Source organism: Rhinopithecus bieti, unplaced genomic scaffold (assembly GCF_001698545.2).
Source record: "Rhinopithecus bieti isolate Rb0 unplaced genomic scaffold, ASM169854v2 scaffold_41853, whole genome shotgun sequence".
Lineage (NCBI taxonomy): Eukaryota > Metazoa > Chordata > Mammalia > Primates > Cercopithecidae > Rhinopithecus > Rhinopithecus bieti.
The window spans coordinates 329,002-344,840 of NW_016817744.1; the positions used below are offsets into that span (position 1 = coordinate 329,002).

At 36.6% G+C, this 15,839-nt stretch overlaps 1 protein-coding gene across 2 annotated transcripts in view; it reads left to right on the top strand.

Moving 5' to 3' along the window:
* TMEFF2 (transmembrane protein with EGF like and two follistatin like domains 2) overlaps positions 1 to 15,839 on the top strand; it is a 255,523-nt gene that overhangs the window by 187,502 nt on the left and 52,182 nt on the right. For both annotated transcript variants that reach the window (XM_017856107.1, XM_017856108.1), the window contains exons 6-7: positions 14,380 to 14,528; positions 15,265 to 15,324. In XM_017856107.1, the coding sequence (XP_017711596.1) occupies positions 14,380 to 14,528; positions 15,265 to 15,324 (209 nt within the window). The remainder of the gene's footprint in view (positions 1 to 14,379; positions 14,529 to 15,264; positions 15,325 to 15,839) is intronic.

The following is a 15,839-nucleotide window of genomic DNA, read 5'->3' on the forward strand; positions in this document are numbered from 1 at the left end:
TCATTCACTTACTCATTTTTTCAACAAATATTTATTGAGTGCCTATTTTGCATCAACCATTGTTCTAGTTGTGAAGAGTACAACACTGAACAAAGCAGACGAGGTCACTTTCTATGTGTAAGTGTACATTCTAGTGAAGAAAAGAGACAATTAAAAAAATCAAGTATGGGCCAGGTGCAGTGGTTCATGCCTGTAAATCCCAGCACTTTGGGAGGCCAAGGCGGGTGGATCGCCTGAGGTCAGGAGTTTGAGACCAGCCTGGCCAACATAGCGAAACCCTGTCTCTACTAAAAATACAAAAATCAGCTGGGCATGGTGGCAGGCGCCCGTAATTCCAGCTACTTGGAGGCTGAGGCAGGAGAATCGCCTGAACCCAGGAGGCGGAGGTTATGGTGCGCCAAGATCGTGCCACTGCATTCCAGCCTGGGGGATAGAGCGAGACTCTGTCTCAAAAAAAGAAACAACAACAACAACAACAAAAAACAAGCATGTAATATCATACCATGATGATTCAGAGATTAAACTGGTGCTTCGTTAAATAGGGCAGTCAGGGTAGGTTTGTCAGAAAAGTAATATTTGAGCCATGCAAGTATCTGAGATTAGGACATTCCAGGCAGAGGGAACAGCAAGTGAAAAGTGCTGGTGGCAGAAGCATGTGGCATGTTGAAGGAGCAATAAAAGTCTAGTGTAGTTGGAGTACAGAAAGAGTGTATAAGATTGATCAGAAATATAATGGCATAGGTAGTCAAGAGCCAGATCACACAGGGTCTCATGAACCATGGTAAGAACTACAGGTTTTATTCTAGGGTCCAGGGGAAGGAGGCCTTTGCTAGATTTTAAGCAAGGGAATGATTCTCATTTACACCTTAAAGGCATTGCCCTAGCTGCAGCATGAACTGACTTGAGGAAAGGCAAGTAGAAATGGGAGAGCAATTCAGAAACTCTGTTATTTCCCTGGTAATTTATACATATGGACTTATCTTCTGCTGTTTTTATAACCTGAGCATCTTAGTATCCTAATTGTAGACCAGCCTCTATGGTTTTTCTATAATCAGGGAAGAGTATTTTAATTTGTATACATTTTACTAATTTTTTATACCTTTGTATTCCAACTTATATACTGGTAATTTTCTTAATATTATAATAATAATGAGTATTTTGTGATCCAAGTGACTCTGTAATCTATGAGTATGAATACAAAGTTAAAGTCATCACATTTCTTTCTAAATATTTTATATATTTTAAATTATATTCTGTTACTTTTGATTAGAACTTTACATTTTAAAAGTACTTTTGCCTATTAGGAAAAAATCCTAAATAAGAGTACAAACCGGTTCATAATTATTTAGGACTAGCATTTTATCAAGGAAAACATAAGCTTAAACTTCAACTCCTGTGAAGGGGCCCCCAGCTAATACAGCATTTGGGTGCATAATGAAAGTATCCTGCATGGTTTGTTGGCATAGGTTCCATTGTACCTTGATATGTGTGTGATGATAATGTAAGCATGCTCCAAATCTGCCTGCCTGAAAACTGTCAAGTCTCAGTAGACCTTATGTCAGTGAGAAAGGTATAGAACACCTACTATTCAGAGACACAACAAAAGTTATCACCCAGTGATTTTAAATTGTAATCAACTATAACCTAACTTATTTAAACAGCATTTATGTTTTCTGCTATGTACATATATAGCGTGGCCCTTAACGATACTTATTTTGAAAACAAGATAGAAGATAATATGTAGGCCGGGTGCGGTGGCTCACTCCTGTAATCCCAGCACTTTGGGAGGCCAAGGCGGGTGGATCACGAGGTCAGGAGATCAAGACCATCCTGGATAACATGGTGAAACCTCATCTCTACTAAAAATACAAAAAATTAGCCGGGCATGGTGGTGGGCCCAGCGTGCTGGTGGGCGCCTGTAGTCCCACCTACTCGAGAGACTGAGGGAGGAGAATGGTGTGAACCCGGGAGGTGGAGTTTGCAGTGACCGGAGACTGTGCCACTCCACTCCAGCCTGGGTGACAGAGCAAGACTCTGTCTCAAAAAAAAAAAAAAAAAAAAGATAATATGTAGAAATAAAAATATTTTGAATTTAATGAGTTTATAACTGAGCTTGCTTAAAATAGAAGACTGACAATGTATAAAATGGATGACTAGACTGGGTAAGGATGAATCAGATCTCTTTCACACACTATATATAATATATACAATCACCAAACAAATTACGATAATAAAAATATTGCCAAATTTCAGGTAACTGATAACTCTAATGTTTGTCAATAGCTTATTGGTTTCATAAAAATGATATTTCCTCTTAGAAGGAATTCAAAACACCCATTTAAAAAACATATTACATTCCTGTAGTGTCCACTTACTAATATTGAAAGAAAAGTCTACATTTGATTATGCAGCTTAAAAAGTCTTCTAAGATGAAGCCAAGAGCAAAACCGTTTTGTACACCCAGGCTTAAGAATAATATCAATTGTTTGTCCAGCTCATTCTTGTCTTCCTACCACCCTTGCAGTCTTTGCTGATTCTTTTCTGCTGGATCCTTTGCTACATGAATTTAGCAAGTTCCTCTGCCTTCCCTGACCCCTAGCACAGTGTTTTGCACAGAGTAGCCACTCCACATAGAATGGTCGAGTGAATGAATGAATTAATGAGGACTCCTGTTTGATTTTTCAGCATTTCTTTAATGTCCTTCCAATCAGTAAATTATTCAGTGATTCCTAAGTGTCCAGGGCTCCAACTATGTTCTCTTCATTGGGGAATTCTTCCTTCCTGGGGTGGATGCTCGTAGGTTCTTTGTTCCAACTTTATCTGTAGCTATAGTCACTTAATCTCCAACCTGTTTTCTTCACATGGTTTAGTGAAAAACACATAGACCCATGAATCTTGCAATGAGGAATTCAGCCCATTATCAGTACCTAAAAAATGCTTTTGAGTCAATGATACATTTAAGTTAAAATACAATTCTGTGTTACTTGACTCATCTGGGATGAGCATGAGAATGACACCTTTAGGGGGAAATCCTCAGTGGAGAAAAGATTTACATGTCCTCTTGTTACGAGTCAGCAGGGAGACCACCTGCTGAAATTCTACTCCTTTTCCAAGTTCCAGCTTAAGCATCACATCCTCCGTGAAAGCTTTTTGTACCCACCAGGTGTAAGTAGTTATTACTGCTCGGTGATAGCAAAATACATTTTCATGCTAACAAAGCCAAGCTCTGATGACTTTGTTTGATGAATATTTGTTTTTCTCCTTCTGTTTTGATCTCTGTTGCCAACTGTAATCGTAAGCATCATCTTTGTCTCTGATGTTCAGCCTAGTACCTGGTACCAAGTAGGTGCTCAGCTACACTTATGCGATTCAATAGAATTAAATGAGATCTGTAGTAAACTAAAATGTATATGCCTCGGTGGGGGGAAAAAAAGTGGCAGTATAGCTGCAGACCTCCAAATACCTTTGACCAGAGGACCTTACCTAGGGTTCACTCTAGGAAGGTAATCACAGATCCTGTCCTTTCTTACTTTATAAAGCTTAATGTTTTTGAGAAACTGAGAAGCATTTTTATTTCAAGGCAAAATATTCAAACATTTCTACTTAAAGTCCTTCATCCTGAGAGTTTCAGAATAGCTCACAACTATTTCTGACCACACAGTCCTCTCTCAGAGCAATCAAAACTCACTGGCAATACTGCAGGAAGTCAATGAGGAATGGCTGGTTTGAGGCTGTAAACTAAAATGCCACCATGTGTTTTTGAGTTTAATATTTTAGTGGGCAAACACGTAAGATGAGGAGACAGAGAGAGATGATTCCCTTCATATAATAAACTCTGCTTGAAAGTCGCTTTTAGACAGACATAAACTCAATCTTAAGTAGTTATTTTCAAAGAAGCATTATCTTGGTCCAGTGGAATGTCTCCATGCACATATTTCTTTTTCAGTTTGTTTAAACAACTTAGAAATAAACTTTCCTGATCAAAATCATGCAAAATCTATTTACCAAGATTGATAATTTAATCATTTTAAGCAAAATGTCAAACCTAATATTTTTATTTTAAATGATAAAGTACAGTGTTTTGAAACTATTAAAAGTAATATAATACTTGTGCTCTACCACCTAATTTGAACAGATGCAAACATTTAGCATATTTGCTTTTGATCTTAAGAACCATAACATTACAGATAAAATTAAGGCATTCTCCTACCTTAATCATATTTTCCATCTTCTCTTTCCAAGTTTCAGGTACAGTGCTCCTATAAATGTTTCTATTATATTTATCTTTATTCAAATATGATATTTATTATAGTGTGGTATAATATGTATTAAATATTATTTTTAAAGTAAATTTAAAGTAAATTGACCCCAAAATTAATAAGTAAAAGATTGATATAATCATGAAGGGNTTTTGATCTTAAGAACCATAACATTACAGATAAAATTAAGGCATTCTCCTACCTTAATCATATTTTCCATCTTCTCTTTCCAAGTTTCAGGTACAGTGCTCCTATAAATGTTTCTATTATATTTATCTTTATTCAAATATGATATTTATTATAGTGTGGTATAATATGTATTAAATATTATTTTTAAAGTAAATTTAAAGTAAATTGACCCCAAAATTAATAAGTAAAAGATTGATATAATCATGAAGGGTAAACATTTGGTATAAGTTCTAATTATGAAGAGTTAGTTAATATCAACATGATTTAATTAGTACTTTATTTTTATACTCAATTATAGCAGTATAATCTTTAGCAAACATCAACTGAGAAATAACATGTTACAAAAACACTGAGAATTAATTCCATGATGATTTGTTGCAAGTGCACAAATGTCACCTTATTTTCCTACCTTTATATCATAAGATGAAAGAAATCTATTAAACTTGTTAAATTGAGGATTTGTTGTTTTCGTATACCACCTGTCCTTCATTTTATATACACACACACAATCACACACACTCACTGCTTATCTCTGAGCTCCCTGAGAGCCAAGCAACAAAGGAAAATACAAAAGATCTTATAACTGACTCAATTATCTAATAAAAGGAAATGTGCCATATCACCAGGTAAGACTACTTTGTGTTCTCTGAAAATAATTATCATGAGTGTTCTTATAATAAGATAAACAAACATAAGCCAAACAAATAAAAGCCACCTGAACAATATAGTGGCCAATTATTTTCAAACTAGCAGCTTTACCAAAGTGCAAAGCTGTAATTCATCTGTTGTTTCTTATCTTTCATGGATAAAATCCAAGGGCATGATGTGGAGTTGCAGTTTCGTGGGAAATCTAAACTGTAATGATGTTCATACACATTTACTCCTAAAAGCCTTTTGTCAAGTGAAAGCATAGCAGAGGGCCAGTTGGTAAAACACAAACATGAAGCCACCCCAATCACTAAAGTGGGTGTGGGAATCCCGATGCTTGGGAATGTGCTTAAACGTTCAATGTGATAATGACAGAATGGAGCGAGTGGGAACCTAGTCTACCACATTATTCAAAGGTGATTTTTTAGTAACTTTATTGTATTGTTTTTCCTCCCAACTTCTTATTCTGGGGTTTTCATGCTTCCTGACTCTGGTGTGTATAAAGACCCATCCAGTCGGAGCGACCGCACTTCTCCGTGATCACAAAGTTACCCTTGGTTATTGAATATGTTTTCCAGCTTAATGAGCAAGCACATACACATGATGCTAATGAGAAATTTTGCTTCAAGATACTTTTAAAAATGTACATGAGTAAGAAGAATTGTTTGCTTTGATTATTTTAAGATGTAAATGCAGCTACTTCTAAAAAGAAAAAATAATCCTGAGGAAAAGGCAATCGTGATCCATGACAATGGATGGAGAGTTAAATCCTGCTTCCATCTATCATATGTACTGAAGAGGGACATGGGAGCAACTTCTGCCTTGGAAGGAGCCTTCTTTGCTCACTAACACAGTGGTCATTAATAAGTCTCTGCCGCCCCTATGGTTTTGTTTCAGTCATTTTAAATCAACCCTGGAACCAGGCAGAGTATACATTAATAGAAGGCATTATTCTCCTTCAGTTGTAGTTAAGGGTGCTTGCGTGCTATCACTGTTGTGGTAGAAGCCTGTTTGCCTCTGTCCTAATAGTGAAGGCAGAAAACTCTCCCTATGAGGAAAGAAAGCTTTCCTGAGTCACACACACAGCTGCCTCCCTCCCTTAGCTTGGCAGCTCCTGTAATAAGTTTCTGGTTTGGAACGTAGTACAGATCAGGAAAAAAGCAGGAAAGGGTAGAGCAGGAAGGACATGGTGGTTAGATTTTTGCCTTGGTGCTTCACTATAATATGCCTTAAGTAGCGAGCCACCAAGTCCTAATGACTCTTCCTTTTCTTCCATATAGTGAATGCCTCCCTCTGGGGCTTTCCTTCCTTGTCCCTATACCTAACAGCAATAGCCTGGGAACTAGTCCCTCTGCCTGCACTCTACTGCTAGCGTCATCTTTCTAAAGCACCGCTTTCATCATGTTGACCTTCTCATCACACTGTGCTCAAAAAGCTTTCAGGACTCCCCATTGCCCAGAAGATAAAGGTCACTCCTTGGACTGGAATTGAGGCCCTTTGCAATCTGTCTAGAGCGTTGTGTTTAGTCACGTTGGATGAGAAGAGTTTATTCTAATCAGACTGATCTATCTGTGATCCTCCCAGCACACTGTGCACTGTCTTCCTCCATACATTTCCCCAGGCATTCTCTCCACCACTCTTCTTCATCTAAATCCTACTCTTCTTTCCAGACAGTTCACTTTCCACCTCCTCCTCCCTATCTTATGAGCATTAAACGAAAGAGTCATAAGGAAGTTGGAGCAAGGTGCGAGACACAGGGGAACCTCATGATAATTTCACTCCTTTTTGCCACTTGGTCTTGGTTTTACTTGGCAAATTAATTCTGCTGACAGCTTTGCCACTGATGTTTTTGGATCACTGTGTTTAATCACTTGTCCCTCTCATCTGACACCAACCACATATTGCATGGAGTATGTGCCATATGAGTAAAGCCTTTTAAAGCATGTCACTGAATAGTGTACATTAAACAAGAATATTAAATTTCTTATAATGGAATGAATAGAAAAGGAAAAAAAGATAAGGCTGGAGTCAAGAGTAGCTGGGATTTCTCAATAGGGGATGCAAACCTTCTCCCACAGAAAAATCTAACTTGCTTTAAGATACTGATTTCTGAATGCCCCTCCGGATATTACTGCAACAAAATTTGTCACGATGAATCTTATATAGAGTAAATCTGGAAAATCTTTTAGCCTTAGAAGGTGAGAAAGATTATCTAATGTAATTCCAACTCACCCTGTCTGCACATCAGAATCACCTGTAGCATTTTTGGCAACAACGACAACCTAGGCCTCACAGCAGACCTCCTAAATGAGAATCTCTGAGTTGCAACCCAACCATCTGGGTTTTTTAAGTATTCCACAGAAGATTTTGATCTGCATCTAGAATTTGAAATCCAGGACTTGAAAGCCAGAAGTTAATGCTGGACAGTATTTATTTGATTATAACTTCTCAGAAACTTTGTTAAGGAATTGATATGCGTTTGGTGACTACAGTCTTGAGTCATTATCTCCATTTTCACAGGTGAGGATTCTAAAGCTTGGGAAAGTGAAGTAGCCCAGTGCCATCCAGCTAGTAAATAAGCCTCATTAAATACAAGTCTATCTAATACCAAGTTCCAACCTGTAGTCACATTCTCCATCTGCTTTTATTATAATTAGACATTATTTCAATATGTGGCCATCAGTCTCTTTCCCAGCAATAGTTCCCTCTCTTCAAAATGTGATTCTGTTTTTTGAAAGTTCTGGGACCACCCAGGGCAAGAGTTTCGCAGCTCAGTTTTCCTTTGATTGGCTATTTGTTGTCCTAATCTATTTCTGATCAGTAAGGCCCAGTATTCCCAAGACGTTCCCATGTAATGGGCCAACTTCTATGTTTTGCATCCTTATAAAGAGATCGATACTAATGGCAACTAAGCTTTTTCCACGTGCAAGATAAGCCTAGCCACCCTGGAAAACCTGAGTGCAGTCCTGGGTAATGCTTCTGGAGAATGGCATTATTCATTCCTCCTAGATTTCAAAACTTAGAGTGGATTACCCACTCTAAGTTTTAAAAAGAAACCAAAAAAAAGTCACCTGAGACCTCAGTAATGACATGGGAGGCTTACTAGCCTTGCCGGTCAATGCTTTTCTACCCTTTGAATAGAGGGTTTAATTTTTCAATGCATTTTCACATCTTTTACCTCATTTTTTTCTCTCACAACTCAGTCATTCCTGCACTGCAGTTTCCTTACAGATAAAATACTCATAATCAAGTTCCATCAAAAGGAGTGATGTGAGAGTTAATGAGTAAATGGGCTTAAAGTATCATAAGCATCTTGAATGAAAGGTACACACTGTTTTACTGTTATTAATATAATGCAGTTCATCCATTACGGATCTGACAGGGAGCACAGACAGCAGCTCTGACCTCATTTACTGGCCAGGCCAGAGAGGGTCTGCATAATGGCCCCAGAGAAAGACACCCTCAAGAGAAACAAAAAAACCACAGTCAAGGTCCAAAACAACCCAGAAAGCCAGCCTCACTGCAGTGCATTTGGGTGCTTTGAAACTAACTAGGAATATTGTGTGGTCAAAATACGGAATGGACACGAGTCAAGGACCTTGGGAGAGGAATAAGTGACAGCCATGTTTAATAGATGAAACAAAATCTAGTGAAATTAGAAGGCAGCCACAAACCAGACACATGAATAAGTAATTTGCTAGCTACCAGGTTCTGCATTCTCACACTCTGGCAGATGATAAGGCACTTCTAAATACACAGAGAAGCTTATTTAACTCATTGCAGATCATTCTTGGAAGAGCAATTTCAAGTGAGGCAGGGAATTAAATTAATGTCAAACCCCCCGAAAATATTGATGAGATAGTTATAAATGTATATGAGTGGTCTTAAATGCTACCTTTTACTGCTATAGTTTAGGTTCCTTACTCCATCAAGTGGTCTTTAAAAATTATTTCCTATTTCTCTTCTATCTTATAATTCAGAGAGCTAAGGTTTTCAGTCAATGTTAATTTTCTTTGAAGGATTTTCAGAGGGTAGTATTACTACATACAGACCCCTGAAATTATTATTTTCGAGTAAGGCTGATTCTTTTCTTTGTAGCCTAAAAGAAAAGAGATCTATGTAATCACAGTGTCAAAATGTCAAAAGACTGAGATAGGTTGAAAAAAAGAAGAAAAGAAAAGAAAACACAAAAAACCTTAAAGGCATTCATGCAGTCCTCAGCTTTACAAATCCTTGGCTCACATAAAATACTTGTGACATGCTATAATTAACTAGTTACTCGTCTCGGAATGAATAATAATGCAATTGTTTGCCAAAAGCAGTGAAGGGATAGTTTCTGTTTTCAAAAATGTGTGCTTTTCATTTCTGTAGAAAGAAAAACCCTTGATTAATTTACATATGCTGCTAAACTGACCTGCAGTTTCACCATTACATTATATGATAATTGCTACCTTTTTTCTTTTTTCTTTTTTAATCTTTAAAACGTATTTTTAATTATTTATTTATTTAGAGACAGGGACTCACTATTTTGCCCAGGCTGCTCTCAAACTCCTAACCTCAAGTGATCCTTCTCCCTCAGCCGCCTGAGTGGCTGGGACTACAGACATATACCGCTGCACCTGGCTCTTCTGTCACCTTTTTATCAGAGCCTTATGTTTTTCAGTGGTTTAATGTAGCAATAAACTGACAAGTTGCTATCATGTTCAAATTATATTGGTGCCTGAAACTGTACCCAAATACCACAAATGAGAAGTAGTAGCCTGCCTGGTGAAAACATTTTCTTGTCCCAGTTGGACTTTGATGCCATCGAGATTACTAACTGCTTGTTCTCTGTTTCCTTTGTCTGTGGAAACACAAAAGGAGAACAGTGAGCCTTAGTTCTTCAAGAACCACCTCTCCTTTGGAGACCCCACATCTGCCAAGTAGCACAAAGTTATCTCTCCTAGGTGTTCATATATAACACACAGTTAATATACAACACAATGAATATTTTCAACTCCTTCAACACCATCCGCCGTTCTCTCAGTAATTTATTCAACAACCATCTATTGAAGATGTTTCTAATGCACTGTACTAGGTACCAGGATGTCAAAGGTAAGTAAAACACCTTGCCCTTGAGAAGGTTTCAGAAAGGTAGAGGTATAAACAAGTAAACAGGCACATTACCAATGCAGTAAATGCACCATGGAGGTGAGTGTGAACCCTCCACCCTCCACACCCCACACACACACATTTTTTCACTCATATAAACACACAAAACCCCCTCTACCCCATGAATGTAAACTTCCCAAAATGCCTCTTTGAAAGGTTTGAAGCAGACACTTGGAAAAAAATTAATGCTAAAACCCTCTAATTTTGTAATTTCAGTAGAGTCCATTGAGCTATACATTTGTGTGTGTGTGTGTGTGTGTGTGTGTATTTGTGTGTAAATATTCGTTTTCATGTGGATCTTTATATAGCATTTTATTTAAGGATAAAATATTCTGAGCAACTGATGCTTTAGATAGTCAGGTTAATCTAACACCTATAAAATTAGTTACTAATTCTAAAACCAGGTTTTAGTTTGCAATGTCTTAAAACTTAACATTCACTGATATATCCCAGTGATACACAAAAAGTCTGGATTGCTTGTTTGAGAAGACAAGGACCAAGAGTCAATATGATTTAAATTCGTAAAATCGTGATAGCTATTCCAACAGCAGACATAGCCTTGTTTTTCAAATCCTACTTACTCAAAGGATTCCTTTAATCGGTGAATGATAGGAATTTGGGTCTGTGATAGGAGTTTGGGTCTGTCTTTCCTTGTACTTTCAGTATGTAGAACAGGGCAGGCTCTGGCATCAGACTGCCTAGATTTTAATTTAGGTTCTTCCATTTGCAAGCTGTGAGATTTCTCCAAGTCTCAATTTTCTTATCTGTAAGATGGGCATAGTAATAGTAACTTTTAGAATAGCAACCTTTCTTTAAGAATGTAAAATTGTTAGTGTGTTCATTCATTTCGTTTAGCCATCTATTCAATATGTAGTTATTGAAAGTTTCATGTGTGCAAGGTTTTGGGCCCATTGGGGAATGCAAAGATAATTCAATCACTGCAAATAGAGATCAGGATGGACTTGGAGTCTCAGACTGTGGTCCTGGAATCCTGCATGTTTTTCTAATTGAGTAAGCTTAATAGACATAGATAGATGGAATATAGTAAATAATGATTATGTAATCAGAATTTACTGGTCTTTTGGAAACATAGAAATGGTAGGTCCTTGTTAATCCAGTCACAACATTTCCTTTTCCCCAAGCTTCATCGTTTTTGTGTTTTGTTTTGTTTTGTTTTTGAAACAGAGTCCCATTCTGTTGCCCAGGCTGGAGTGTAATGGCGGGATCTCAGCTCACTGCAACCTCCACCTCTCCCATTCAAGTGATTCTCCTGCCTCAGCCTCTGAGTAGCTGGAATTACAGGTGCCCACCAGCACATCTGGCTAATTTTTGTATTTTTAGTAAAGTCGGTGTTTCACCATATTGGCCAGGCTGGTCTCGAACTCCTGACCTTAGGTGATCTGCCCACCTTGGCCTCCCAGGGTGCTGGGATTACAGGCATGAGCCACCATGCCTGGCCAGCTTATTGTTTTCAAGCCATTTTAGAAAATCTTTGAATTTTCTTCCACTTATTCACAAAAAGAAAAATAATCTCCATAGATTTCCAATTTCCCTGATTGCTGAGAGCCATATGAAGTATTTTTAAAATGTACTCTTGCATTTATTTAATATATGCAAGTATATAGAGTAGGGAGCCACAATCATGGCAGAAAGTGAAAGGCGTGGCAGCAGACAAGAGAAGAGAGCTTGTGTAGGGAAATTTCCCTTTATGAAACCATCAGATCTCTTGAGACTTATTCACTATCATGAGAACAGCAAGGGAAATACCTGCCCCCATGATTCAATTGTCTCCTACCAGGTCGCTACCACAACACATAGGAATTATGGGAACTACAATTCAAGATGAAATTTGGGTGAGGACACAGCCAAACCATATCACCATATCTATTCCTTTTGCACCCTTTTGTCATGCTATCAAATGGGTTTCTGAACTGCCAATTAGTTTTTGTCTATATATATATATTTAGAAATGTACTATATATATATATACATATATATATATTTCTAAATTTCTTTGGAGTTGATTTGGAGATACCTTCAAAGCCCTAATATCTTCTGTAATTTACCATTTAGGTAGACAAATGACAGAACATACCTTTCTCTCTGTTTTTCTCTTGCTAACAAACAACTTTATAGAAGACCTTGAAGGAGATAATTCCTAGAGTCTAACACAACAACAAACAGTCAGAATCTAAACTGGTTTGAAGGCAAAAGACGCTACCTTTTTATAAATGCAAATGTCAACCTCCCCACTCCTTTTTTATTTAATATAATGATTAAGGCTTGGCCTACAAAGTCACTTATCCACATCCACTCTGTAAGAACCAGAAGCTCTTTGAACACATAGACAGCTCCTGATCTCAGGTTTTCAGATGCCAAGAATCAGTTGAGGTAGCAATGTCATGTTCCAGTAGCTTGTGATCACATGGCAACATCAAAGCTGAGGTAGGAACACCACTCCTCAATGAGTTAAGTGTTTAGAGATGGTTGCCATCTGTTCTAGCTATTTGTTCCTAAATAGGTAAATGTAAAAATAACCAGGCATTCCTACAGAAATTCTCTTACCAAAAAAAAAAAAAGTTCATTAGCACATTTTCTGCCAGCATTTTTAAACAGCAACCTAGGTAATTCTGACACAGATGGTCTAAGGGCTACACTCTGAGATGCACTGGTGTGTAGACAAACCCTCTCTCCCTCAATCAACAGACTGATCAAGCAGTGATTCCCAGGAATTGAGTCTGGTGCCAGGATGACTACTTAAGAATATAGAATGTTAGAAGCTACCCCAGATTTACTGGAGCCCAGAAATCTGCTTATGAATCCGTATACTTAAAAGTTCTCCAGGAGACTGTAATAACACAGTCTGTGATATTAGAGAGAAGGGGTTGGGTTTTAGCTTACTAAATCTATGAGTGGGTCCTTATTCCACAATTTACCAGTGTCTAACCTTATGTGATATCTTTGGTCTGTGAAACAGCTGTTGTGAGGATTAAATAAAGCAATACATGTTGAGAGTCTAGCATGTAGTAACCTGCTTGCCATTGTATGCCTAGCTCTCAGTAAGATATACAGAAGTAAAAATACATGCTTCATGACTTTGAGAAACATATAATCTATTTATAAAACAACATAAATATTAATAAAAATTTGAAATATGAGTTTATATTCTAAAGCTGTAACATGGTTGTACACACACACCAAAAAACACACAATACCCAATATTCAGAATAATACAATAGAGAAGTATAATGACATAGGAACAATCATGTAAAATTTTCTTTAAAATGTTTAATTCTTCTTTAGGTAACCTAATTCTCATTAAATCACCGAATTTTATTTAGATTATAGAAAATATTAACATCATGAGTGGCAATCAACTTGTATTTATTATTTGATTATTGAAAATGAGGGGTAGAAAAATAGCACTGTATACCTGGGAAGGGGTTTCATAGGATATGCCTAAAGGGGCCCAAGACAACCCTGAAATTTTATACAGAAGCGTTGTTTATATGAATATGGATATTTCTGGGAAGAGATCTATAGCTTTCATTTTTCCGAAGGGTATTGTGGCCCCCCCAAAATGTTAAGGACAACTGAAGATTACCATTTAGTACATTTTATGTGCATCTTTATTTATGCCAAAGAAATATAACTCCTGATTGCATGCCTAATAATTTACTTGTTTGCTTTCTCTGAACTGTCCTCTGAGTCAGTTTTCCACAAGCTTTAACCAGTCAAATATCCCAAAAAAAGAAGAAAGAGTAAGATTCAATTTAAGAAAACTCTAAAGCAGAGTTTCGTGACTACCTCAGCCTATTCCTATTCTGCAGATATCAGCATGGAAATTTATGTACATGTTTTTAAAGTTCCAGGGCAGAGATTAACTCATGATCATTTTTGAGTTTTTCCTTTTCATTTTTTATCCATTGCTCAGTTGTTTGAATTATTTTCTATTAGTTCTGTGTTTCTTTTCTTCTCAGGTAGAAAAGTGAAGGAACTTCCCTGGAAGGATACAATTCAATTTTGCCAACTTGCATTTTGTCAACTTAGCAATTCTTTCATTTGTGTTTTATTTATAATGCGGTAACAACACTATTGATATTACATGTTTTTATTTCTCTGGTTTTTTTAGGTGTGTGTGTAATATTGACTGTTCTCAAACCAACTTCAATCCCCTCTGCGCTTCTGATGGGAAATCTTATGATAATGCATGTCAAATCAAAGAAGCATCGTGTCAGAAACAGGAGAAAATTGAAGTCATGTCTTTGGGTCGATGTCAAGGTAATGTTCATACCAAAATTCATTTCAAAGAATGTTTTTAGTCTTTGTGCAAAAATGAAAAGTGAAGAAAACTCCTTATTAGGCGGCTATTTTATTTCCAAAATGCAGTTCTTATTTACAATGGATCGTAGAGTCTACTGTAGCATTTTTGTCAATTATAGGATTTTGAGGGGCTCTCAGCAACCATCCAGATCTGTCTCTATACAATGGAACTGTATTGTCACAATGCCATAAACACAGAAGCTAATATTCACAAGATAGCAGACAATTTTCTTGCAAAGGGAAAAAAGAATGTCAAAGACATTTTTAAAACGAATCTAAGAATTTATTAGACATCCTTGAAACTAAAAGCAAATCACTTCATTTTATGTATTGATTCAGTACAAATATTTAAAATGCATTTTAAAAGCAAAAGGTACTAGAATGTTCTATTTTCTTTCTTGTTCAGAAACAAGCATTTTCTTAGTTTTGATTTGCTACTCCTTTACCCAATTTTCTCAGTTATAATTATGAATCTTCTTCTTTTCTCAAACTTTAGAAAGCTCTCTTCATTTTACTATTTGCTCTCAAACAGAAATTGACATTGTAAATCTGTCTTAGTATACAGGTTGCTTAGAACTCCAGTTGTAAAAATTCCTTAATTGCAATGAAGATATTGTTGGAGGAAATATATAAGTTTCATATTACATATTTAGGCAACAGTTAATCAATGTGTATTGTTAATTTTTTAACACAGATAACACAACTACAACTACTAAGTCTGAAGATGGGCATTATGCAAGAACAGATTATGCAGGTACATAATATTTTGTTCTACAAAATGTGAGCTCTTCTATTAAAAGAGAGTCCTGGGAAATGGTTGTTTACCACTTATTCCAAAGTGAAACTTGCAAGACTTCTAACATGTGCCAGTCTTCTCTTGCCTAGTTCAAGCTTTCATTAGGCAAGAGTAATTTTTTGTTCAAGCAAAGAAGACATACTTTTTTTGCCAGAGTTAAAGCAATTGTCAAAAATGTCACTAAGACATAATTAGCTTGTTTTGACTGTGCAAATGGTACAAATAACAAAACATTCATCAATTAATAGCATCAGTGGAAATCAATGCAATTTTTGGCAATATATTGTAATAAATGCAAGTGTTCTTGTTTAAATTTTCGTAAAGGTCAACAAAGAAAATTTGCTAGTCTCTAAAAGCTAGAAAGGACAGCTACAAATAGTAATGCAGGTTGTCTTATTTAGATGCAAAGTTAAAAATGTATATATAGTTTTTTTATTAGTAAATTTCTTTTTTTTTTTTTTTTTTTTTTTTTT